Raw genomic sequence first — 26,316 nt, 5'->3', positions numbered from 1 at the left:
CGCCTCCCGGCAGGTGGTGCCCGCGGCCCCGCAGCGCAGCGGCAGCCGCGGCCCGGGGCTCCCCTGGGCCGCCCCTCGGCTCGGCCTGCGGCTCGGCCCGCTCCTCGGGGCTCGGGAGCTGACGAGGGGCCCCAAGACTGGGCCCTTCTCCCGGTTTCTTGAACCCTCCTGTGGGAGCCCTGCAGCTCCCGAGGAAGCCCCTCTCCCACCTCAGGCTTGACTCGGGSTCCGCCAGGATGAGCACCAGCAGATGCCTCATTCTCCAAGCCTGTCTAACCCCTAAGACATCACGTACTGCCATTCCAGTACCTGTGTCCCTACAATACTGCTCTCATAAAACACCCCTCTCCTATGTCCAGCCCGAGCGCAGAGCAGCACATTCCGCCAGTCCCATGGTGATAATGTCTAGCACAGTTAGGGGCCATCATCTTCATTTTATGCCATTGCTCCCGCTCCACCTCCTCCTTGCGAAGCTCCTAATACGCCATGAGTTGCATGTCCCTGTCCGGAGCACAGGGAAGTGCTTGTGCGCAGTGTCCGGCATATGCAGGAGTGGAAGCCGCTGGCTCCGCACACGCTGCGCGCTTGCGTTTGGGTTTGGGGCTGAGCCCACGTCCCATGGCCACGGGGCCAAGGCGGCGCGCTTGCTGGCACCGCAAATGGGTAAAACGTGACGCAGTCTTGCAGGGAGTCTCCAAGGAATGGGTCACCACTGCATTTCCTTGCTGTTGCCCAATTTGGATCTGTTACACTATTGGAGTTTTGGTTTCTGGACGTGGACTTATTCCTGTCTGGCTGGAAGAAGCTTCCATGTAACACAAACAGATGTGCTAAAGTCTGCCAGAAATAACAGTTTTCCCCTGATACCAAGATTAATCCTCCAGCTATTTTATGTTACTTTAAATGTGATATATCTCAAGATCACACCAAAACAAGACATCTAATACAGGTCTGTAAAACTATTTCCATTCTTAAATCCCTGTCGCTCTTGTTCTGTCTGAAGTATTGTCTCCTCTTTTGATGCCTGACTCCTGATTACATTCATGAGCGTTGGGTGACTGTGCTAACAGCATCATACCTGAGATTGTTTGACATCTGACTCACATTTTCTGACTATATGATGATTTTAAGAACTACTGAACTTGGCGAGCTCTTCTTCAGGTGTAACTGTTCCACCACATTCATCTCTTTGTTAACATCTCCGCGTTAAAGTGTATGAAGGCACACTTCCWAGGTACGCCTAGGATACCACTTATTTATGGATCCTACTTGCTTCTGTGGATGCAACTTGTAMAAAACTTGAACTACACAAAGGTACTAGCGCCAGACGTCAAGTAGCACTTGGCTCATGAGGATTTTATGTTCAGTTGCTTGACTGGACATTGTCAGAAACAAATCAGGTCAAATCACCTCCATTCTATTTTTTTTTTCTTTTTAATTAGCTTAAGACAGGACTTTCCAAACTCTCCGGGTCCTGGTCTGCTGTCCACACTCAAAGAAGTTTCTTTTAGGCCACCATGCACTTTTGCCATCAAACTTTAGAAAGACATATAAGGGAGATTTGGTTCTGGGACCTATAGAGCTCTTCCCATTACGTTTGCAATGTACCACTGCTCTGTGCATCACAGGCTGAGAAGTTTTCCATGGAGAGTAAGGCTGCTCATCTAATAGCCTCTCAGTTTTCAGCAGATGACTATAAAAACTAGGACACTCATCTACAGAGTTAGTATAATTCATCTTCGTTTTAGTTGTCTGATTCCCTACTTAATTTGAGTTCCCTAAGGCTCCATTTATAATTAGTGCACAGGAATAAGCCTGCCTGGAGGGCAACTCTTCTCACATATCTGAGACATCTCACCTTAGGATGAGGTGAATCATCCTTTGGTGTTGCCTGTTTCCCTCCATTAGCTGTGAAGCAAAGCTGGTACAGATTTAGATTTCCCATTTTAAAATTACTGGAGGTGAATCAATGCTCCGTGTAAAGAAGGCCCTGTCCGGGCATCTAGGTGTCACACAGCATTTGGTGCTTCTGTCATGCATTCCTGTAGCCCACATGACAAATATTCAAGGGGGTTGATAGCTTGTAATCACTCTTAGTAGCCATGAGGACCAGCTGAGATGCCCGACTTCTGCTACAGCCGGTTAGCCTGGAGCAACAGCTGTAGAATATAGTATAAGGCAAGGAAAGGCAGAGAGGGAAGAGCTAAATATTAGCTCTGCRCTGCCCTGTCAGTCCATATGCAGCAGACTATGTTGTAGACATGCAGCCCTTCCTCTCACATACATTCATCCCTAGTGCTCTATAAATCTGATTGCGCTTTGTAACAGAAGATATTTATTGGTGTTTCTCTGTTAAAAAAAAAACCTACAGGTGATAAACAGGAGGTTTTATTTGTCTTTTCCATCTAAATCTGGACACAAAAAAAAGGCGCCTTTCTGCCTGTTTAATCTGCTTGTCCTGCAAAACTAAAGCACTGCAGTTTTCCTGAAGAAGATATCCTTTTTTTTTTTTTTTGTCTTTTTTTTTTTTTACTAGCTTTGACATAAAGCTTTTTCGACTAGCTTTGGGACTGGGCTGTCCTGGTAGAACKGGGGTCGGTGCACTGTTCCTCGGTAAAAATAGCAGGTAGACTGAGTCAAAAAAATGATTCAACCCAAACGTAGGTGGTTTGATTGCAGGCCAGTGAAGCCACATAAGTTCTTAATTAAGGAGGTTAGGAARCATTTAATGAACTCAGTTTTTCACACAGGTAAACCACTCAGTGACTACTGACTAAGAGGGCTCCCACCTCTGTGGGTAAAGGGCTCGAGGTGCAGCTGTGGTGGGTGCGCAGAGGCTCCCAGCAGGCGAGGTGGAGGCTCCAGGCAGCGGCCACAGCAGCTCGGAGCTGCGCACGGACACGGTGCCCGCTCCTTGCTGCAGCTCCGTGGTGGGCTGTGCAGCTCCCAGGTGTCAGGCAGCKATACCAACGGCCACCGCTGTAGTCTGGGAGCTGCTAAGTGGCCAGAAGGTAAAATGTAAACCAAACTTTAAAAAAAAAAAGCTCCTTTTGCTCATCCAACGCTCTACATTTCAGCTGAACATTCTTGTGAAATGTTTCTTGGTATTATAACACAATAACCCTAAGGATTGGTTTGGTTTCTATTGCTGACACAGAGAAACAGCTTATTCTAATTCTGTTCTGCAGCCACAGATACCTAAAATCTTGTATGTCTGGGACGCTCAAACTGTGCACACTGTAAGCACAAGTTGTATTTAGAGAAGAGTCCATCTGCTGCTCACCAAGCTCATCTGCGTTTGTGTATTAACTTCCACACATCCATGTAATACCACCAAATACTGGAATTTAAAGAAAGGTTGCATACAGAATATCATCTCAATAGCAGATAGGATGGTAATCACCATAAGGAAAAATATAAGGATTTCTTTGGTGTCGGATACCAGTTTTATGCACCAGAGACAGATCAATATTGTTTTAAGATTTTTTTTTCAGGAAGGTACTATAAAGGAACCTGCAAAATTGCAGACTTTTATCATCCTTTCAACTAAGTTGAAGGTATTAGATAAGGCTAAAAGATGAGAAACATGCAACTTTTATTGAGATGAACAAGTGAGAAAATACACACATAATCTCATAAATCACTAAAAAAAGATAATAAAAAAAGATGGGTTTGAAAAAGAGAATTAAAGCCAATCTGTGCCTTTGCGTTTGCAGTACTATGAAATTATCATAGAGTCACAGAATCCTTAGGGTTAGAAGGGACCTCCAGAGGTCATCTAGTCCAACCTCCCTACACACACAGGGTCACTTAGAGCATATGGCACAGGGCGGCATCCAAGCCGGTTTGGAAGATCTCCAGAGAAGGAGACTCCACAGCCTCTCTGGGCAGCCTGTCCCAGTGCTCTGTCACCCTCACTGTCAAGAAACGTTTCCTTAAGTTCCTGTGGAGCTTTTGGTGCCTCAGCTTGTGGCCATTTCCTCTAGTCCTATCACTGCCCACCACTGAAAAGAGGCCACCCCCCTCCTCCTCACTGCCTCCCTTGAGGTATTTATACACGCTGATCAGGTCCCCCCTCAGCCTCCTCTTCTCCAGGCTGAACAGGCCCAGCTCTCTCAGCCTTGTCTACTCAACATGACGAGAGATTTAGTTTTATGTAATTCCAGGCTGAGGGCAGCCCCCTCGCCCGGGCAGTGTGGTGTGCGTGGGGATGGCAGCACCGTGTGGATCCATCCACCTGACACCGATCCGGGATGCGCCCCAGTGAGTCCAGCAGCGCTCGAGGGCTCAGCACTGCAGCCGCAGGTGACGTTACCTGATGGCGCCACGTGCTGCCTAGCGGGGTTAAGGGCTTCACATGCTGCTCTTAGCAACGTTGAAGAAAAGTTGTTTTATTTACAAATTTTGGCTGAACTAGGAGCAGTTCTCCTGCTCTGTGAATGCAATCTGTGTTACATAACACTCCAGCAAAGAAAGCCCTTAAGAAAGAAAGCATTTTAAAAAAGGGTTTACTGTAGACTGACAGGCTTGTTCTTTAACATGAAATTCTGGCAAAAAAATCCCCTCAGAACAACCACATGCAGAAGACAACGTTTGTAATTTGCTCTGCCGGGCAGGAGTTAATATATTTTTATGATAACATTTAAGATGACCCCGATGCTCAGAAACCCATGAACTTTCTACAGCCAGGGGTGCTAGAAAATAAACTGAAATTCTGAAACGCTGTAGAGTCAAGCAGTACCCGCTTTCTTGGATTTAGAACCCTTTTTGTTACAGGTATTTAGGCATAGGATCACAGAATGGTTAAGGTTGGAAGGGACCTCTAGAGATCATCTAGTCCAACCCCCTTGCATGTAAATATACAGATTTCAGCAGAAATTAGGTAGCTAGATGCTTTATAAAACATCCTTTAGAGCCTCCTCTGAATCTTTTGATGCTAAAATAGCCTTAAAAATCAACTTTCCAGAGAGTTCTCAGAGTGATTTCATCTCCCCCAGGACTTTCCCTCTTACTTCTGGGTGCACTGGCTCATCTTGCCGGTTGGGACACGCAATAATGATCATGGTTGTTATGCCTGAAATATAACAATATGCATGGCAGGAGAACCTACAGTTCTGCTGTCACAGCCTGTTTGGCTGGAAGGGGAAAAAAAATCCCTTTGTGCCCCTTTGGAGGTCATGCTGTGAATGACTAACCACCTTTATAGAGGAGTTTATGGAGCTTAGCCAAGGCACTCGAAGTGCTTTAGGTCATATGTCCACATCATTAAATTTCAAATGGAGCCACACAGTAGATCTTCCCTTGCCCAGGAAATTTTCAGATCCTTTAAACTGTTCCAGTATAATTATTTTGATATATATATATACACACACACATACGCACACACACATACACTTCTTTTTTCCTTGTTAGCCTCCAAGGATGGGGGAAGAAGAGCATTTCTGAGAGGTCAGCATCTAGACATGCCTTTAAGGCAAGTGCCATGTTCTARTAAGTATAAGTGACAGTGAGCAGAAAATCGGCTAATCCTGGAAACCTTGAGCTGGCTCTCAAATAGCTGGCAGATCTGGCGGAGCACAGCCTGCGTTTGTGTGAGAAGAGTTGGATTCCATGCTCCGCTAGGGAGAACCTCCCTCTCTGCAGTTGGAAGGGGGCACACGTTGGATCGTGGAGCTGTGACAGGATGCACCTGAACCTCCACGGGCTCCAATGCCAWGGCTCCCCTTACCACGAAACGTGTATCTATATTGTAGGCGTCACATCTGCACAAATCATCTGTGCTCTCGTTACGATCAGTGGCATAAAGTAAAATATTTAAGAGTAATGGGAAGAATCCAGCTCAAAGGGTACCCTACGGCTACCCGCTCTGGTTTTGGAATGGCAGAGTCCCATTCCAYGTGCCGTTGATCACGTGGATACGTCTTAACCCACCTCAGTAGCAGGAAAGGAAGGCGGGGAAGCCCGTGCTGTAGAGAAGCGCCACACAGGCTACAGGCAGGCAGTTCAACAGCCGTCCTCCCTCCCTGCTTCCCCCGTGGAGGATCTGCGGCCTGGTCCGGGCTGCCTCCCCCGGGCAGGCCCGCGCAGGCCCTGTCGCCACTGGGCGCCGGTGGGCCCAGTGTCCGTCGCAGCCCCGGAGGTGCTCTGGTTACTGGTGTGGGCAGGTTGAAGGGCARCTCCTCCTGGACACAGACACGTGTGGGGAGGCGGCCCAGTCCAGAGGGCCCTTCCTGGTCTCAAACGCCAGGAACAGCCTTACCTGGATCCTTCCACAGGCCAATGAGGCTTCAAGTCACTCAAACAATACTTGGCTCAGCTTCCTCGGAGCGACAGATTAATACTGATCTACCTTCTTAACAGGGCTGTTTTCATGTGAACTACCGTTATTCCAAACATATATAAACCAATCTGAAAATACTGCTGTCAGCTACGTGGCGTTATAYGTTGCAATACAGACTCTTTGGAGGCCTCCGTTAATTCCACCGTTTAAATTGCCATTTTTTTTTTTTTTCTCAGCCCCAAATGGCCTCCACAAAGAGTGATTTGTCTTTACATGATTAGGGAACCAAACTGGACAGAGGGAGATGAGAACAGGTAAGCACAGAACCGCAGTTCAGACTTTTCCTAGTGGTCTGACCTGTCTCAAAGGGGCAGTTGCAATTGCCCCTTTTCTGTCACCCCCAAGGATTCGTCACCCCCATCCATAAATGAGCTGTAATTCCCATTGAGACAGAAGCCACCTTCACGTATATGAAAATACAGTATCCTGTATTTGTATTATTGTTGATAGCTCTTCCTATTGTTTATCTGTGGGAGCAACAGTAAGACACAAGATGAACACAAGTCTCATGACAGAATTTAAACACAAACATGGGATTCTGTATTTATCTGTAAGCCTGATTAACCACAATGAATTTCCAGTTAGCAGCTGAAAATTACTTTCCTGTTAATGCTCTTCCTTTGCCATGCTCCTTTGCTCCTTTTGAACAGTAATGGATCTCTTTTTTTATCCTTTTTTTTTTTTTTCTCCTTGTAGACAACACAGTAGGAATTTTGCTGCTTATTTAGGTCCATTACTTCAGTGGCCAAGCCATAAGAGCCTGCACTATTTTCAAAAATTACATTTTTTTGTTTAGATTCTAGGAGCTATAAAAAATTTTAAAATATCACTTCTTTGTTCTAGTCACAAACCTCACTTTCCCTTTCACAAATCCATTACAAAAACACTCATTAATGCACACCATAAACTGCAGCCTTCTTGTTAAAATGATGACCCAGGAAATATATTCTGGAGTTAATTTTTTATCACAGTTTTTTATTAAACATTTTTCTCAGTTTATACTTTGGACATAAATACATAAGTTTTATGGCTCACATTATAAAAGGCTAGTATTTATTAGAAAACATAYATGGAATATACTGTAATGCTTACATTTGTTCCCCTTTTCTCCTAATTTTTCCATAAATTCTATTAGTCTAGGAAAGCAGCATCAGAAAGCAAAATCCAGCCTACCTAGCAGCACAATCTACTGCAGCTATAAAGATTATTTGCCARCTGTAAAATAACTTTTGGTCTGTGTTTGTTTTCAGAGGAAGGGTAATGTCAGTTAGTGTTAGAAAACAAACACTGCATGTTGTGTTCAATTAGTTACCAGAAATCTAGTTCATGACCCTGTTTATTTCTATAACAAAGCATAGAGCTTCTCTTACTTTACAGCTTATATAGACATAGTGTTTATTTTCAAAATAGCATAATGTAAATAAGGGGCCCAGTTCTGTTCTAACGGAAGTCAGTGGCAAAACTGTGATGGGCTTTGTACTTGGTTTCTGCCATTTTATTACTAAAGGTGAACAAATCCATTTCAGCTGGAAGATAGGGTGAATTTCACTTATAAGTTTAAAACCAGCACGTGCCGTCACCGGCAGATCCTGTAACAATTCTGTGCATGGATTTCCAGTTGAATATGTGCTGGGCTTGGCCATAAAGACCCGTGAGAAGTAGACGTGATGAAAAATCCTTCAGCCCCCAAAGCAAGGAAAGGGAATTCCACAGCGAAGGTGCATGCAGACCCAAACCTGTAAGCTTTTCACTGTAATGAAGTAAAGGGATTTTAGATTTATATATGCTTTTTAAACAGAAAAACCTCTTCAGTATTTTTTCAATATACATACATTAAACTGTACAGCTTAGTACTTCCACACAGTGGGCAAAGAGCAACTCCCAGCGCCATAGCTATGGAAGAGCATAGAAAATGCAACTCTCCTTGACCCCTCAAGGCCAGGCAAGATCAAGCACTAGGCCAGGATGAAGAGGAAAGGTTGAGAATATGTTGTTAGCAGGCTGCTCTGGAGGCAGAGTATATAATTATTTTTTTTATATAATAATTTTTTTTTTTTTTTTTTTGCACCAGAACTTATACTAACACGCAACCAATGATGGCAACACCCTGCTGAAGTTGTGAGATAGAGAGAAGAGCAGAATTAAAGCACAAAGCAGTAATGAAGACCCTTAACCTACAATCCAATCAGTCCAATCCATAACAGAAGTCCTTCACTGAAATCCAGGCTGTCTTGTATGGGTCAAGAATCCTCCTGTTCAGATCTGGACGCAGCCCAAACTCTGAACAAATTAATCTGATTAATTTGCAGTCTCTAGTACAGTTTAYCGTGAAATGTGACATGCTGGGAAACATGGTGCTTATGGATAATGTTGATTCAAAGTAGACATATTGAAACAAAACATGGTGAAATCAAGGCATTCATATTAGAAATCAGAAACATAATTTGAGCGTATTCCCCTCCCTTACTGCAATAGAGTTGGAATGTGATCAAAAATTACACTTAATTCTAATCAATGCAAACACCTGACATCTGCTCATATATAGGATATATGTCATTTATATTTTACTGAACTGATCATTGGTATTAGAGATCTTAACATATGCAAATGAAAGTTAACAGTCCTAAATTTTTGTTATCTTTCAGTCTATTGAAGGAAGGAAGACAACATCCATGGTGAATCTACTCAACCTGCTATTTGAATGAAATATGTATTTGGATTGGCAAATGTCCAACTTCACCATTTTCAGTAATGTTTGAGCTGAAAGCTTTGCCCAATATTTCAYGTCCCCAGAGACAGAAAAACCCTAGCCCAAACCACAATTTAGTACCACCAGATTCAAAGCTCCTTTCAGGAATGTGTTCATTCATTAAGAAAGGCTGATCAGGGTGCTACTTTGAATTCAGCCCTCTACCACATCGCCCCACTGAGTGAAAAGTGCAAGAAGGAACTGTGCTYGGTATTTGCACAAAGTCCACTTACAAGATGATATTGCTCTGAGTTTTGGAGTGAAAAGAGGTGACCGCTGCTCAGGCACAACCACATCCCTGCCGCATGAAGTCGGCACCAAGTCTCCATCCTGGGTGCACCCTCCATGGGCAGACAGAGGTGTCAGTAGCACTAGAATAGGCAGCTGCTCTACAGCTGTGTTTTCTACTTAGCCTAWGCCTCCTAGAGGTCTATCTGGACTGCAAGGCTGAGTCACTGACACATTGCACCTACCAAAAGAAAAAATTAATGCACTTTTCAGCCTGCAAAAATTTTCAATAACACTGAGCATTAGAAATAAAACATCTATTTTCTATGTCAAAATATACAATTATCAATCAGTTACTAGAACTGGATTTGAATTTTGTCTGTCCTGACCAAACTCGGACCTGTAGAGTTATGTTATGAACTATTATAGAGATTATCAAATTACTATTAGCTTGTATTAGAATATTTGTTGTTTAAAAATATTTGCTAATTTGTTAAAATCTACAGTCCATGCAATATATCACTTTGGAAAAAGAAGCAGCTGATTTACATAAGCAAAACCCAGCATGCAACATGGCATGTGTTCCTTGCCTTCCCTAAGTGCTATAGAACATAATGATGATATTTATAAATGAGCATATAAATAAGATAGAGATTCTAAAACCACTTAAAAGGGTCTAACAAATCCTTTATGTTTTAAGTAGCCCAGACAGGGTCAACAGCTAAATGTTTTCCAATAATCTAATACTGAAGAATGTTCTAAATATAAGAAAACTGTCTTGCAGCTTTTAATTGTGTGATTAAACACTAGTTAATTCACTCCCATGTGTAAAGTCTACCAGGTTGTGACCTAATCTGGCATTTGCTGTAAAAAGATATCATCCTTTTTTAAGGTGAGAAAGTACCTTGGATTTAATTCACTTAGATATTTACTAGTGGGATTTGCCAAACCATCACTGAAGACACTAGTTCATCTTGTCGCTGCTGCTTTGTCTTCTTGTTCACCCTTCTGTGTCCTTGACCACCAGAAATGACCAATACTGAACTTGCCCTCATTTTCCTGGATCTCTGTCTTTTACTTTTAAGTGAGACACTTTGATCCTTCAAAAGCTCGTAAATGTTGCTGTCCTCTGGTCTGTGTTCCTGGGAACTCGATCCGTGAGACAACGTCAGGGATCCAGAAGAGGAAGACAAGTCACTTTTTTGTGTAATGGATCCTGCAGAGCTTCCCAGCCAAATGGCAGCGTCGTGGCTGCTGCCAAGGGCAGAACTTGGTCTCTCGTTGTGCAGAACGGACTTTTGCTCATCCTCTTTGGACTCGGAGCTAGGAGGCCGACTGCTCCTCGACTTGTTCTTGTTTCTCTTGTTCACACCTGCAGCCATTACAAGAAACTTGACCGGGCCATTATGTGCATGATACGACACCATTCCTCTTCCTGGAGAGGGGGAAAGGGACAAGTACAAAACATTAAGGGGGCTTGTTTTGTTTTAAACCAAAGAGCCCCTGCACAATTAGTTCCAAAAATTCATAGGTCTTAAAACCATTCTGTATGCATTCATTCTGGTTTTAGCCCTGTGAGTACAAAATTTACAGGAAAAAAAGAAGTAATAAATAAAATATACCATAAAAGCATTTTAGGACTATATCAATATCAGTTAAAACAGGACCCTCTGCGTTCAAGTTGACTCACTTTTGTGCTGTGTTTTCACAACAGCACGAATACAGAAACTCTTCACTATCTTCTTTTTATTGGCACTGTCACAAGCATAACATTGCAAGTTTTCTCCAATAATCCACAAACAAAGTATCTGTTTTTCAATTATATCTATCATACCTTTCCAGAGGAGCATGAAAATATCTATTTCATTGTAACAAAATTTTCCACACTGTAAAGCAGGAATTAAACCTCATCCTTATAAATGGTTGTCTAGTTATCATGGGAGATTCATAAGGAAATGAGTAACTGCAATTTCCATTTTTACAGAATGGAAAAAGTGGGACGTTGCAGCTATAGGGAAGTGTTATACTGTGTAAATGGTAAGAAATGTATGAGAAACTCATTGCTTGGGGCCAAGTTCAGAAACTATGACATTGTATGTGCTTTTTACAGCAAAAAGAAGAAAAAAAGTAGCAGTCTTTCAAATAAGCTATAATATGAAAAAGAGTGAGGCTATTGAGAGAAAAATCCATTCCAAATTTCTTAATATATTCTAGTTTGTGATAAAAATTGCTAACAGAAAGTACAATGATATAAAGACAATTTATCACTATTAGAAGTACAAATTTCTCAGTTCAAATTTCAGTGATTTTTCAGTTCAAATTACAAATGCTTGAGAATTATGAAGACAGGTCTCCAAATGTAATGCTGCTGAATTTGACAGATCTTGATCCAAAATAAATGTTAGGAACATACAGGGCAGATAAACAACAATAACCAAATCAGAAGACATTTTGCTCGTGCAACCATACATTTTCTTATATCTATTTGAACAGATTTTTCCTGACACAGGTTCCACAGATTCCCTGCTCTTTCAGGAACATTTACCCATTGTCATAGTGGACTATTGCCAAGTATTTTGCTGAAAACAGCAGATTTAGTTTTCATTTTGGCAAAGTCACTTCTTATTTCTTTTCTTTCCTGAAGGAAGTTACAGACTGGTTGCCTTATAAAATCTGCCAGCTTCTCTGCAGCTCTGGCAGAGCTCGAAGCCCAAAATGTCGCTTGGCAAAGGTCCCATTAAACACACTTTTAAAAACTTGCTTCTGTTGGTAGTTAAAACACTTGCAAAATGATCCAGCAGCATTTGGGTGTTTGCGTTTGAAATGGTGTAATGTGAAAATAACCCTCATCTCTTCAAAATGCAAAAATATTGATTGTTGTCAAAAAACCCCTGAAATACACACTGTCATATAGTCCAGGTCCACAGTTTTGAGGAGAAAGGGCACAAAATCAACCTACTGAATAAACAGAGAATATGCAGAATTTTCAGTGCTTACATCTCCTAATGCATATATTCTCCCCCAGTCCGAAGAAAGACTTTTTGGACTTTCTCCCCATCCTCACACATTAGACTCTCCTCTGGCAGGACCCAGGTCTATGCTATTTTCTGCTCCCTAAAGAATAACCATTGTTCCGCATCACACAACTGGGGCAAAACCAGACAAGTGTCTGGACACAGTGTAGCCCTAAGGATCAACAAAAAATTAAAATTCCACTGCAAGACTGCGACATGTATCTGAACAACACGTATGATTTTGTTGATTCCCTTATGCTACTGGAAGAATTAAAAGACAGAATTAACAGCACAAATTTGCCATTCTACGCAATGCCCCGGAGACACTCGACTCACCCGTGACTTTGGGGATGCCCTGCAGGCGAGGCACTGGCAAGGCCACGATGATACCCAGGTTGGTTCCGATGAGCAGCAAACCGTGGCACACCAGGAGGCTGGTCACAGAAACCCGCTGCTGCCCTGGGGAGATTTGCAAGAGCCGCATTACTTTGGAGTGGCTGTTTCTGCTTAGATCAGAGCAGCCTCTGGCCAAAGCATTGAGCTGCCCATGGTTCTGCTGGCAGCATCATTCAGCAAAACACTTAGAAGAAACACAAACGCGCTGCTCGATTGCAGTACTAAACTCTTGCATGGAAACTTAAACTTGCAYGGAAGTGTAAATACTACTAAACTTCTGGGTTAATTTGCTCTGAGATCGCTAGACCACGGTATCTAAAACTGAACACAGATTATCTATAYAAATACACTTTTACAAATAGATTAAGATGTGCATATTCTCAACAATAACACTGAAAGACATTTCATTTCATGATATTCATTAGTATATTATAACAACACACTGTGACCGAGAGTCAAACTTGTTCAAAGTGRCTTTTCTCAGTGGACAAGTTAAGAGGAAACAGGAGAAGCTCCTTCTGCAGGAGGTTGGTCTGGAACAGGTTGTTCACAGAGGCTGTGGAACCTCTGCTGTTGAAAATATTCAAAATTTGGCTGGACAAGTCCCCTGAGCAACCTGATCTACTTGGGTCTGCTTCAGGCAGAAGGGAGGACGGGATGATGTCCAGAAGACCTTCCCAAACAAAATTATTCTACGATTATATCATTTTCTGCAAGTTATGGGATTGCTGTTTTCCTTATGGCAAACAAAGTCATCTTTGCTTACAGTAGAAGATTAAAAATGTTTTTTCAAAGTTTATAATTTTGGCACAATTGATAATTGACAAATTTCAAAACTTGAGAAGCTTGGGAAATAGAAAAGGAAACTACTTTGGAAGTCCAAACTTCCACCATGACTCAGAGGTTTATGTGGATAGGTATTTGAACTCTTGCTGAAGCCCTCCATGCCCAAACACTGCATGTTCTTGGGAGTACTGGAATTACTTTGACATGCTACGCTAGCACTGATTTCCATCCTTATTACAACAATCAAGTTGTTAATCACCTCATCAGCAAGCAGGGAATGAGGATTCCACACACCGTGCAGGAACCCACGTGCGCTCCACGCTTTGGGAAAGCCCCTCACTTGCAGCACAGCAGYAGCGAGCACATTCTCCATCTCTCCCCTTGATGCTGAGCCAACTTTCAGCCAAGAACACATGAATCACAGACCCCATGGGAAAGCAGGGAAGGAGCCGCCAGGCTGCGGCCCAAAGGCTGAAGCACTCAACCAAAAAGCAGCAGGTAGTCCAGAGTTCAAGCCTTTCCACAAAACCAAAATACTCCTCTAGCAGTRGTCTAGGCAATGGTGTGCACAGGCTCCAGAGCTGGGTCTGCAGCACCAGTTCTGTCTGTTCTCAACATACCCTAAAGGCAGGATGCTTAGGTCACTCTCCCTGCAGATGTAATAAGTTTGAATAAGTTAAACAGGCTCCATTTACTCCTACAGGTCATCCGAGACAGCAACATTTTTTCAATTAGCTGTGAGGGTATCTCTGCTGGTAAGATTGCATGAGCCTCCTACAGATGGTCTGTATCCACCGATAAATCACAAGCCTTTTAAAGTCTGATTTTTTTAGATGTGGAATTTAGTTTGCAGAACGAAGCATACAGAAGAGCTCCTTCAGCACTGGCGAGGGGGACAGCCCTTTGGGGGAACTGAAGATTGGACATCCTGCTGTAGTCTGATGATAGAAAGCAGGAAGATGACCAAAGCTATTATTTTTTCTTTAAAGCATCAGATCCCAGAGTGAGGACACAGATGGTAGCCCTAATTTACATTCAAGAGTCCAAAAAGCCATGAAAAAATCGCACATTAAAAACTGCTTGTKYTGTTTCCAATACAGTGCACATAATGCAGAGTATTAGCCTCCTCAGCCATCTGCTACTGTGGACTTTTCCAAYATCATTAYAGTATTTCAAACAGAGTTYCAATCCAGATTTCCAAACGCCTCTCTGCATACAGGAGTTTTCAAAAATCAAGATCTGAATTTTGCCATTTAGAGCATGTCAAATAATCCTGACGTAGTAACATTTCTCCCACAACCTGGGCCACAGCAAAGGCAAAGTAAGTGCAAAGTATTGACTTAATTTTATTCCATTTCATTGCAAGCTTTTTTGCAACACACAAGAAAAAATCTGCAAGTATAATTTTTTTTAATTGTCAAAATTTTCATTTTTACATTTGCCTGCCTAATAATTTTCAACAGCAAGATGCTTACATTTTAAAATAATAAATCTTTATTGCTTTGCATATATTTTTTAGTGTAAGATAATATGCACGCTTTCATATACCAACCCCGAAGCAAACTCTAAGTGGAAAATTGCATTATTGTTTCAAATTATCAGCCAGAAACTCAGAATCCCAAGTACAGAGGACAATCTATGTGCGAACTATCTGTAGTGAGGTCAAAAGGAAAACTGCTTGCTTTCCAATCTTGGGAAAGCAGGAAACATCTGCAACTGAAAGCACATTTTGAAACAGCATCTAATARCTAAAAAATGATAAACAGATAAAAGCCTCTCTTAAAAATAACAATTATCTRCTAGCCATGATTAGAAATCTTACTTTTTCTTTTGATTTTTCACTTCAGAGAAAAAATGAAAAACCAACTCATCACGCAGCAAGCACTGGAAAAAATATCAGTACTTAAGGTTGTGGCAAAATGATAAAAATGTCAAAGAACAATAAAATATTCTTATTTTTAAATGAAAACTTCCAGAACACACTTCACTGACGTAATGATTATATTTTTAAACTTGTAAAACAATCTAACCAAGATCTCAACTCTACCAAGAACCGAAGCCAACGATTATGTTTATACACGGAAAAATATTTTTTTGCCAACGTTTCTACTCTGTGTTCATCCTTCTCAGCCTTAACTTCTGACACRGGCCACCAGGAGGATCTATGTAAATGCTTTTGTGTTCACATGCAAATCTTCTGAATTCAGCCCTAGGTAAGTGGTTAGGTGTAATAAACTGGCCTGTATTCTCTGATCCTGCTGTCATTATTACGTACATAAAACATTGTTTAAAAGAGCCAACTGTACAAATTTATAGAGGTCACCTAAACTTTTCCCCATCTTTTTTATCATCTCATAGCAGCAAAATCAAAGTGCAACTGTGTTTTATGGGGTGGCAGCTGGTGTAATGTTCAAAAGATATTTTGCTTTCTGCTGAGAGGAAATGATATATTTTTACTTTGCTTTTCTCATCTGTTTCCAGGAAACACACACATACCATAGGAGGATATATGGATATATACAYAGAATACAGCAATAAAAACAAGGATCTTTGTTAAAACACATAACCTGTCATCATCCATAGGACCAAAGGAATTACATATATCAAGGTCATAATCCCTTTAAAAGGACAACTCTTTTATAGCTGAAAGGAAAAATATATTTAAGGGTATTTTTTTAATAATGAAATATTCATATGAGTGTGACTATGACAAAACAAGATTATTAGTAACACAGTGGATTCTGTACCCTGGTTTACTGTGATGTTTTCACTCATCAGGCCCTGAGAGCTGTGACAAAGGCTGCTGCAAAGCTGCCCTTGCTGAGATTTGAACTACAGATCACAAATGCTGAAAATAACGCAGTGCATCAGCACCAGTGAGGCACTCGCACTGTGCTGCATCCGTGAGGTGCCATCAAATGTGAACAGATTCTTCCCTCTGCTCACTGTGTCCCCTGTCCAGAGAGCAGAGAGCTGCTTGAGCCACTGAAAAACAACCTGGCTCTGTTGTGTTAGTGAAGTAAAGAGCAGCCAATGGAGCCAATATTACACCAATATTACAGTTGCTTCTACTTAAAGCTTGGCAAAAGCAGACCAACTTCTTGGAAATTTCATCATGATCTTGCACTACCTTCTTTCCTCTTGTTAATGGATCTTCTCAAGACCCCTGGCAATATTTTTACATCAATTTCTTCCCTTCTGAGTTCAATACAGCATGATTTTTTACTTTTCTTGCTCTTCTTTTCACATGTTAAGAAATGCCTGCAAAAAACTAAGAGTGGCTTCATTTAAAATGGAAAGATCTTCTGTAGCACATGCAACACTTCTAAATATTGGTCACTGAGTCTCTAAAAATCCTCACATTTTTCAAATATGGAGCCATTTTGTTGCTAAAAATCCTCACATTGCTTAAATATGGAGCCATATCTGTTTTTTTAAAATTTTCTTCTTCTTAAATCTCAGTGTATACTATATAGTTTGTCCTATTGCTGCTTTTTGTTCCAAAATGCTCTTATAAGCCTGTTTTTTTCTAATGTAAGCCTCCTACTCCTCTTTTAGCCTTTATGATTGTTGCAGCATTATTGCCATAGAGATAATAGAATAGATAGAATAAAGACAATAGAAATAGGTCCAAGAGCTGCCACTAAATAATTTACATTCATTTCATTTTTATAATGGATTCTTCCTCTGGAATATTTGCTGTAATGATGCTCTGCTCCTGAAACAAGTTTCCATTCACTGAGGCACTTTTGTAGAGTGAAAGAAAACACCAAAAACAACAAAAATCAAAACAAACAAGAAACACATCCCAAGAAACTTAAATTGACAAGAATGACACCAAAGGGAAATAATCAACTAGAACTCTCAAAAAACAAAAAAAAAAAAAAAAAGAAAAAGAAAAAGGAAAAAGATAATCTAATACATCAACAGTTTTATTACTACATTAATGCAGAAAATCATGTATAAGGGAAGTCCTACTTTCTACAAACAGCAGAAAGTAATGAAAGTTAATCTTWTTATACTAATCTTCATTTTTTTTGCATAACTGGGATAAACATAAAATGACCTACTTAAAGGCAGGACATTTGCTGCTGCTCAGTGTTGGAGCTACATTCAAACAGCAAGTGCAAAAAGTGCCCTGTATAGAACTATGCAAAAACAAATAGACACAATTTAAAACAGAGCTTTCCTGCAAAGCTGATATGGTCTGAGAGAAAACAGGGTAAGAAGATAAAGACTGAAGAAGCATTTAATGTAAGAAAATGAACATAATTTTAGTGATGGAAGAACTGACTTCTGCTAAAAGCAACACAATAGAGCTGCCATGTACAGCAACACCTGCAGTGCCTGGGTGCACTGCACTTAAAGCACGCGTACTGTGTAGGTCGTAAGAATCTCCAATCAGTTAGTTCATTTATGTATCTACAACAAACACCTGAAATCTATAGAGAGATAAAGACAGCCCTGTTGTCCTCTCATAGACAGCTTGCACTGTGGAGCTGGTCCCCTTTTCCTGTCTGCTTCTTTTCCTAGCATTACSACCGGGTACTCGCTCACTCTGGGGGGCAGGCAAAGACTGACAGAAGTGGTTTTATTTCACTTAGGAAGGTACCTGATTAACCCACAGAGTCTCTAGCTACTCACTAGCAAAACTGATACAGGCTGATACCCACTGTCTATGACACTGATGGTTTGGGGATGGCTGAACAGCTTCTGAATTAACACTCTTAAAGATCTGTTGTTTACCCTGACAACCACGGATTTCATCTTTATTTACGAGACTAACTATACAAATGACAGTTCCCATCAGTAAAGCACCAAACGCTCCTGAATGGAAGCATGTGAGAAGTTCAACTGGGGCTACTGAAATAATTGAAGTTAAGCAAGTGTTTTGTTGGTTTGGATCCTGGGCAATTGACTCCTTCGTGTACTTTGATACCGAGTTCAGGAAGCAAATGCTAAAACTGGCAAAGCAAATGTTTTYCTGATAAACTGCATTGCCCTATTCTTTTAGGATTACAAAAATGAGCAGACACAGCAGGAGAATCCACCTGCTCATCTAGGCATAGTTACATTCCTGACCTSTAACGAGGGGAGCTGTTCATTACACACATGGGTCTTTTCAGCAGGCAAGACTGCAGTTTGCCAAAACAAAGAGTTGCGAGATAGTCATCGGCCTCGAGGTCCAAAACAAATGTTCTGGCTCTGGCCTACCTCGACAACACTCTGGAGAGCAGCTGTGATAGAGACCAAACAAAACAGTTATCATGCGATGTGCTTCAGTCACCTGGCAACATATTGTGAACAGGGGTGGCAATGTTGATGTCCTGGAGGTGTTTCAGGGTCTCCGTGTGGAACAGGCGAAGGGTGGATCCAGATGTGAAGGCGATCCAGATGCCCACGCCAGCAACAGCCATATGAGACACGACCATCCCTTCTTCCTGATGCGCCTCAAACTGGCTCTGCAAGAAAAACAAGGAMTCTCTGAGAACAGGCAATTGAACTGCAAAATCCAGCTTTCCTTATCAACTCTTTAGTGTTGGCACTTTATCCTTGCTCTCCACGTCAAATACTAGCTAGCATTTTTTAAGTTGTTCTTGATAGGTCTTGGCTGTTGTACATGATGTGTAATTGTCCTTTTTTTATATACATATATATGCATTATTGCTAATATAGAAGGATCCTTAGCTTGGGAGCAAAGGTTACAATTTGGGACTCACTAGCTTCACAGGAACTTACATGGTGTATTTATAAAACATTTGCATGATGAAAACTGGCAACCTGTACTGGCTGAGACTTAAAGGAATTTTATATTTCTTTATTGATACTCCTCTGGGGAAACTAATGCATACAAGTAGCCTGGGAGTGGGCAGATTTTTCTAATATGTTGATTTAATCAGCAGCACAAATGTTCCAAAAATACTAAAGACACTACAGATTTTTTTCCCCTGTAGTTTGTATTAGGGGTCATTTCAGAACAACAATAACAAAATCAAGGCAACAGTCACCSTTTGAAAGCAAATTGTTTATGAATATATTATATATATACACGCATTATTTTTTGCTCAGCTACATACAGAATCATCTGCGTCCTAATATTGTGGCTTGTTTTTTGACATTTGGCATTTCCAGATTTCATAATTATTAGTTATTTCATAGCCTTGCCCTTCAAAACATAGATGGTATTTATTTGAAATGCCAAAATCCACCTTCTGAAGATGTGGAACAATTCAAGAGTTTAAGGACAGACTTTTTCCCTTGGTCAAGGGCCTTCACARTTGCAAGTTCTGCAGGACTCCAGGAAAGCTGAAACCTCTCTCACTCTGCCCATGTTAAAAGTGCAATAGAAAGCTGTACTAAAGGTTTAATAATTAACATGAGTAGCGAAGGGTTTTTGGTCGCTCCCTCCCTCCCATTTTGTAAATAAACTGCCTCTGAAGTGAAACACAGCCCTTTCAAGTCATGCCAGCTATTATTATATATAGGCAGCTATTCCGATAAACATAAAAATTCCTTGGCTAACCCAATCACAGACTGTTCTTTGGAGGCCTATCCTCCCCYGAGGGATACAGAAGTAAGTAGGTGCTCTATTATCCACAACACTTATTATATACTTTTAACTATATTTGCTCATAAAATGCAAAAAGTTTCCATTCCTCCTTGTTAAAAGCACYCTTATATTTTATGTGTATTACAGTTACAGTTACATTTTCGTCAATTTGCATCCAAACCTCAATCACGTATTTGCATGGCCCACTGACTAAGCAATCTTCTTAATCCAAGACAATTATCCATTGAAAATTACATGGGACAATAGATAATAGTTTCATTTCTGCACCTAAATGTAGTAAACACATTATGATCATTGATAAAGGACAGAACTTTTAAGACTGTAGAGACTGCAAGTTTTGATATTTGAGGCAATTTTTTCCCCGTTTTATTACCCAGCACTTCAAAATACTATACAAATTGGTTCTTTCACTGACAAGATGGCTGTTTAAAAATAAGGGAGAGACTTATATATATGTATATATTTATATATATATATTTATTTTTTATATATATATATATTGGTGTGTGTGTGTATAGATATATATATACAGACGCAAACAGGACTTTCAGAATGATAACCCTTGCTTACAGAATCATGCATGATGCTCCTCTGATGCCCAACTGTGTTTTAAAACCTTTATGGGGACTGTTCTACGGCGTCTATGGTCAAGGCTAGCAGCTGATAGCATCTGGAATTAGAATTCAGCCATCTTAAAAAGTAATTTTCTCWGTTGTATTCTGAACATACCAGAGATGACAAGTCTGTCAGTGCAACTGTAAACAACTTGCACAAACATTTTTGCCACATTCTGTATTTATCAGCTAACTCATTACACTCCCACTCTGTCTGTCCCGTAGTTTGTACAGCTGCCTGTTGAAATATTCTGAGACATTTAAAGAAAAGRCAATCTTCTCAGCACCACAAGAAGCATTTAAAAAGAACTATTTGTCTTCAGAGGGTTTTCTAACACAAATGTTCCCCAAATTGGGGCATTCTTCTGCAAACACACAATTGCTGTATTGAGGATGGCTTTGACCTCTATTTCAACTACAATTCTATATGAATTCTGATAGCTGCCTTTTTTATTCAAACTATTTTTTTCCTCTTGTAACAAAAAAAAATGCAGACACAAAGGGACAAAAACATATTATTCCTTGTTATTAAAAAAAAAATCTCAAGTTCGTTTTGAATTTCTTCTTTGGTTTTCATAACTACGTTCCTCTCCGTCTTCTCAGTCTGGCTTCTCTCCCTGTGTCCCTGCAGTTTCAGTGGGATGTTGGGGAGCTGCGGGCTGGGTTGATGGGAGCCGCAGGCCGGGTTGATGGGAGTTGCAGGCCGGGTTGATGGGAGCCGCAGGCCGGGTTGGTGGGAGCCGCAGGCCGGGTTGGTGGGAGCCACAGGACGGGCTGGCAGGGCCTGAGGGCCAGGTTGGCCTGTGGGCCGAGCTGGCAGGAGCCATAGGCCGGGTTGGTGAGGCCTGCGGGCCAGGTTGGGTGGGAGTCACAGGCCGGGTTGGTTAGGCCTGTGGGCTGGTCTGCCGGGGCCTGCAGGCCAGGTTGGGTGGGAGCCACAGGCCGGCTTGGCAGGAGTCGCAGGCCGGGTTGGTTAAGCCTACGGGCCGGCTTGGCAGTGGCTGCTACTCACCCGGCTCTGATCCCAGGCCCAAGCAGCCTTGCCAAGGAGCGCACCAGGATTTCTCAGGCTCTCCGAGAGGTGCATAATGGGCATCATTGTGCACCCCTAAAGCAAATGACATTTATTGCTTTGTAGAGGGTACAGTGCTTGGGAAACGTACCCTTAAAGAATGAGGAATTCTATTTATTTAGCCAAATATTTCAGCTTGCTCTACTTAAACTGTTAACAACAAAGTAACTCAGCATCAACTCAAAGTATTTTGCCAACTTTTAAAAACAAGACCAAGAGGATGAGACACTATCCACTTGGTGGCTTTTTATTTTGTTAAAGATTCGGGGATCTGGTTTTATTTTTAAACACACACAGATTGCCTTTCCTGAGCCTAAGGGCCTGCATGCACAGAGACTGCTGCAGGAGCCATCCCTTCACCAACAGCAACACAACAAGTACCCAACCTAGGGTCAGGATTCAGGAGAAACTCCTTATTCATAGAAAAGAGTATTGGAATATGTCACTGATGTATAATAGCGAGTGATGCACCTCTCCTGTGTCCCTTGCCAAGGAGCTGGGGGCACGGGGCCAATCTGGGGCACTATGCCAGTAAAAAGCCATTTCCTAAAACATTCTGACAGTAACATATCATTAAAACAAATGAATYGAGAGTCAAAAGGGAAAGATGGGAAAAGTCCCAAAGCAGCATAAAGGATGCTAAACCTGTTCATTTACCAACAGTATTTTTTTAAAAGGCTTATCTGAGAGTATTAGAAAAGCAGGGCGATCTGGAATGAGACTGTTTTTGGAGGACGATGCACTCTGCACCTTGCAAAACCACTAGCTAATATGAGACCTGTAAAGCAGGGAGGGCAACACTGGGAATACACTCAGAAAGTGCTTTTGATTATGTTCCTGGCTGGCACAAATATGACTTTAAAGGCCATTCAGCTGCCCTTGTATCTAAGTTGCATGATACAAAGCATACAAAACACATGCACAATAGTAAAAAGTGAGGAGGAAAGGAAAAAAAGCAGCTGTAATTTGAATATGGACAAAAAAAGGAGCTCTACAAAAAACAAATGGTAAGAGATGAGTCCTGAGCAACAACTGGATTCCTGTTGAAATGGTAAAGAAGAAAATTATGCCTTTTTTTTTTTTTTTTTTGAGTCAGTGAATCCATCTCTATAAAAGAGGGCGCAGAGGTAGAATAAACATTCTTCCCTTTCCTGCTGTTTCCCTGTCTATAGCAAAGCGTCTGCTCGGCACAGCAGGAAGATGCAGCTCACATTCACTTGATTGCTAATATTAAAATATTCCCCACAGAAAGAACCTAATTCTTTGTACAGGATACAATTTTGAAACAATATTGCCAAGAAATGTCATATGTACATCCTGGGAGATCACATCTGTAAATATTAAACAAGGAAATTATCAAAACAAGTCAGGTAACTGAGCAGTCAGCATAAAGGAGTTGCCAGTAAGATGCTCAGTCAGGTGAGATGATGAAAACGGATCAGCACTGGCTTCTGCCCTAGGACCAATAAAAAGGCAACAGAAAATGTTCATTTGCAATTCCATGAGGAATATGATATGCTATGGCATGGATACTTGTGTGGAAAAGGAAAAGATGACTGACAGTCATCTGATAATCAAGTTCTTCAACAGAATTATCTGTGCYGAAAAAAAGTTACCACTTAAAATTGCACTGTTTCTAATATGTTGTTTGCTGCAATATTCATTGTCAGCCTATATATACAGCTATAAAATACAGTGAATCTRTAACAATCTGAAGCCTGAATTACAATGGAGAGGCCATTTTAAAAAGCACCACGAGAACGAAAAGAAACATCTTGTGATGTTTTGGGGGGAACACTTCAAGCAACAGATGAAAAATTAAATTACTGTGTCCAAACGATATCGGCAGAGCATTTGCTATTTTGTCTCTTTGAACTTTTGTTTTCAAAATCGCAGTCCACAGTTCTGTGTTTTACTTTGGCTGAGTTAGCTTGCTACATTCTCTAATCCTTAAAGCTTGTCTAATCCTGGTTTTGTTCAGCTGTGCCAAAATAGCACAGCATAATCCAAATTGCAATGACACCCTCTAATCTAGAAGGAACTCTGTGATAGAATGAGGTCAAAATTACCAAACTAATTAATAAAGAGGTCTGGGTTTATATAATCAAACTCACGTAGGAGCGATTAGACTGTGATTATTTCTGTTGCTATGTATTTCTCAGTAAGAATCAAAGAGGTTGATGATAAACATCTGAGACAGTAATTCCAAGTGTCCCAAAGGTTACCTTCATCAAGCTAACAGAAAGTTCACCCATTCAAATCAGTTCTCCAAAATCTTTCCCTCATGATCCAACCTATTGATAAATTAAGGCATTACAGAAAAAAAATAAAAAAGAAGGAAAACATCAGAGCTTCTGCTCAGATGAAGCAAGTCACCAAAAAGCACAGCTAAAGACAGAGGAAATTATGACATTCATTATTTCCCTGCAAACCCATGACACTGACTCACAGAATCGACTGTACCAAGGAGACAATTGTTGGGAGACAACAGGATCATCAATGAAACAAAAAGCCAGTAACAAAGCACMCAAAGGAGGGGGCTGTGATCTCATCAGGGAATCCTGTTTGAAAGAATTTCATGGCTGTAAACATCATGGAACTCAATCTGATTGGGTTGTAGGCTGAAGGAGAGGCTTTAATCCCTAGTGCTTCATGAACTCTGTTCAGGCCACTAAATCACCACTTTGGTGGATTTGCTGGATTGGTGCAATTTTAAAGGAAACATGGGCTTAATGCTGTTTGTAGCAAATGCAGTCATAAATATGAGTTTGAATCCTTGACGTTCTTCCAGGAAAGCTCACTTTTGCATGATTACTCATGTCCTTACGCAAATGAAATGTGTGTGCTCCACTGAGAAGCAGAAGTGATCAAAAATATGTTAAGAAATCATCACAAGGTGGAAATCACACCTGTGAGTGTAATATACGCACGTTAGATGTGCTCRCAAAGATGCCAAATCTTTTAACTTAACTTGTTCTGGAATTAACAGACAATTCAGAAAATTCCTTTAGGAACTTACTTATTTGCTGTGTCTCCTTCAATCTCATTTTAAGCAAACCTATTCAAGAGCAAGTGCAAGGTCCTGCACTTGGGGACGAATATCCCCGCATACATCAGTATAGGCTGGGGACCGACTTCTGGAGAGCAGCTCTGCAGAGAGGGACCTGGGTGTCATTGTGGACAAGTTAACCACGAGTCAGCATTTTTCCCCTCGTGGCCAAGAAGGCCAATGGGTGGCGGCCACTGACAGAACTAGAGGAAATGGCCACAAATTGAAGCACCAGAAGTTCCACAGGAACTTAAGGAAAAATTTCTTGACAGTGAGGGTAACAGAGCCCTGGAAATAGGCTGCCCAGGAAGGTTGTGGAGTCTCCTCTCTGAAGCTCTTTAAAACCTGCTTGGATACAGCCCTGTGCCACATGTTCTAGGTGACCCTGCGTGTGCAGGGAGGTTGGACTAGATGGTCCCCAAAAGTTCCTTCCAGCCTTAATAATTCTATGATTCTATTGCCTCAAGTACTCAACAAGTACCATCCTCCTTATGATAACACTGGAGAAAATTACTCAGATGTGAGTAATGAAAGTCATGGTAGAATTTCAAACCACAAGGAACTACATTTTATAGAAAGATAGCCAATTGAAGCCATATTTCATAAAAAGCTTCCTGAATCTTGAAGTTTCTAAAGTAGATTTTAATTTTTAATTTTCATCACTTATATGTCACAGCATAGAACACAAATAATGCCTTTAAAAGCGTTTACCTCTATGGCATGTGTCTCAGTACTGATTAAAAATATTTGTCCACCACACGCAGCCCAAATGGTATCTTCCATCACCAGCAGGCTTCTAACAGGCAAAACCCCCAATTTCACTATCTTCTGAGGTTCTGTACTCCATGCTCCATCTTCAAAATAAAAAATAAATTAAAAAAAAATTACACATAACAAAATTGTAGTATTTATTTTAAAATAGYTTTAAAAACATTACGTCTTTGTTTATTGCAACTGACTTTGGAACATCTAGTTCATCTAGCTACTTCCAACTATGCTGGGGTTTTTTTGTATGTTTAATTTTACCTTCCAGCCTATGTTTGTAAGGTTAGTATATGACACTAAGGAAAAACACAAATATTCACATTTGTTAACTGAACAAATTTTATCTGGATTAATTGATAAACAAGGAAGCCTACATTGCTGTTTTTATGCAACTTCTTTCCTTTCTAGAGGAAATTCAGTCCATGTAGCAATTCATGTAGCAATTTTCTCCCAGCTAACGAAGAAATCACAATTGACCTGTATCAAGGTAACCTAACTTTCAATCAGGAAAGAATGTGAAAAATACTAAACTTCCAATMTTGTTTGCTCAGGTTTTCTATTTTTCCCCAGTTATAACACGGAGTCTTCTGTGGGCTGCATTTGGCAGATCCGAAGCATGGTGTGACTGCACAAGTTGCAGAATCAGTTTTGCAGGGACCTGATGGCAAGAAGTCCATGCTGCCGCTTACTGTTGGGCTCGCTCCCGCTTGACAGCTCTTTGAAAGAAGGATA

At 41.1% G+C, this 26,316-nt stretch overlaps 1 protein-coding gene across 2 annotated transcripts in view; it reads right to left on the bottom strand.

Moving 5' to 3' along the window:
- Positions 1 to 8,512: 8,512 nt before the first annotated feature.
- The window catches only part of ARHGEF10 (Rho guanine nucleotide exchange factor 10), an 89,614-nt gene continuing 71,810 nt past the window's right edge, over positions 8,513 to 26,316 (bottom strand). For both annotated transcript variants that reach the window (XM_026033896.1, XM_026033897.1), the window contains 4 exons: positions 25,531 to 25,673; positions 18,801 to 18,975; positions 12,668 to 12,790; positions 8,513 to 10,752 (listed from right to left, as the gene is read on the bottom strand). In XM_026033896.1, the coding sequence (XP_025889681.1) occupies positions 10,238 to 10,752; positions 12,668 to 12,790; positions 18,801 to 18,975; positions 25,531 to 25,673 (956 nt within the window). In that variant the 3' untranslated portion in view covers positions 8,513 to 10,237. The remainder of the gene's footprint in view (positions 10,753 to 12,667; positions 12,791 to 18,800; positions 18,976 to 25,530; positions 25,674 to 26,316) is intronic.

This window comes from Nothoprocta perdicaria, unplaced genomic scaffold (genome assembly GCF_003342845.1).
Source record: "Nothoprocta perdicaria isolate Ctin4 unplaced genomic scaffold, notPer1 scaffold_136, whole genome shotgun sequence".
Taxonomy (NCBI): Eukaryota; Metazoa; Chordata; class Aves; order Tinamiformes; family Tinamidae; genus Nothoprocta; species Nothoprocta perdicaria.
Note: the sequence above shows the minus strand (reverse complement) of the source record. Positions and strands in the feature narration are given on the sequence as shown.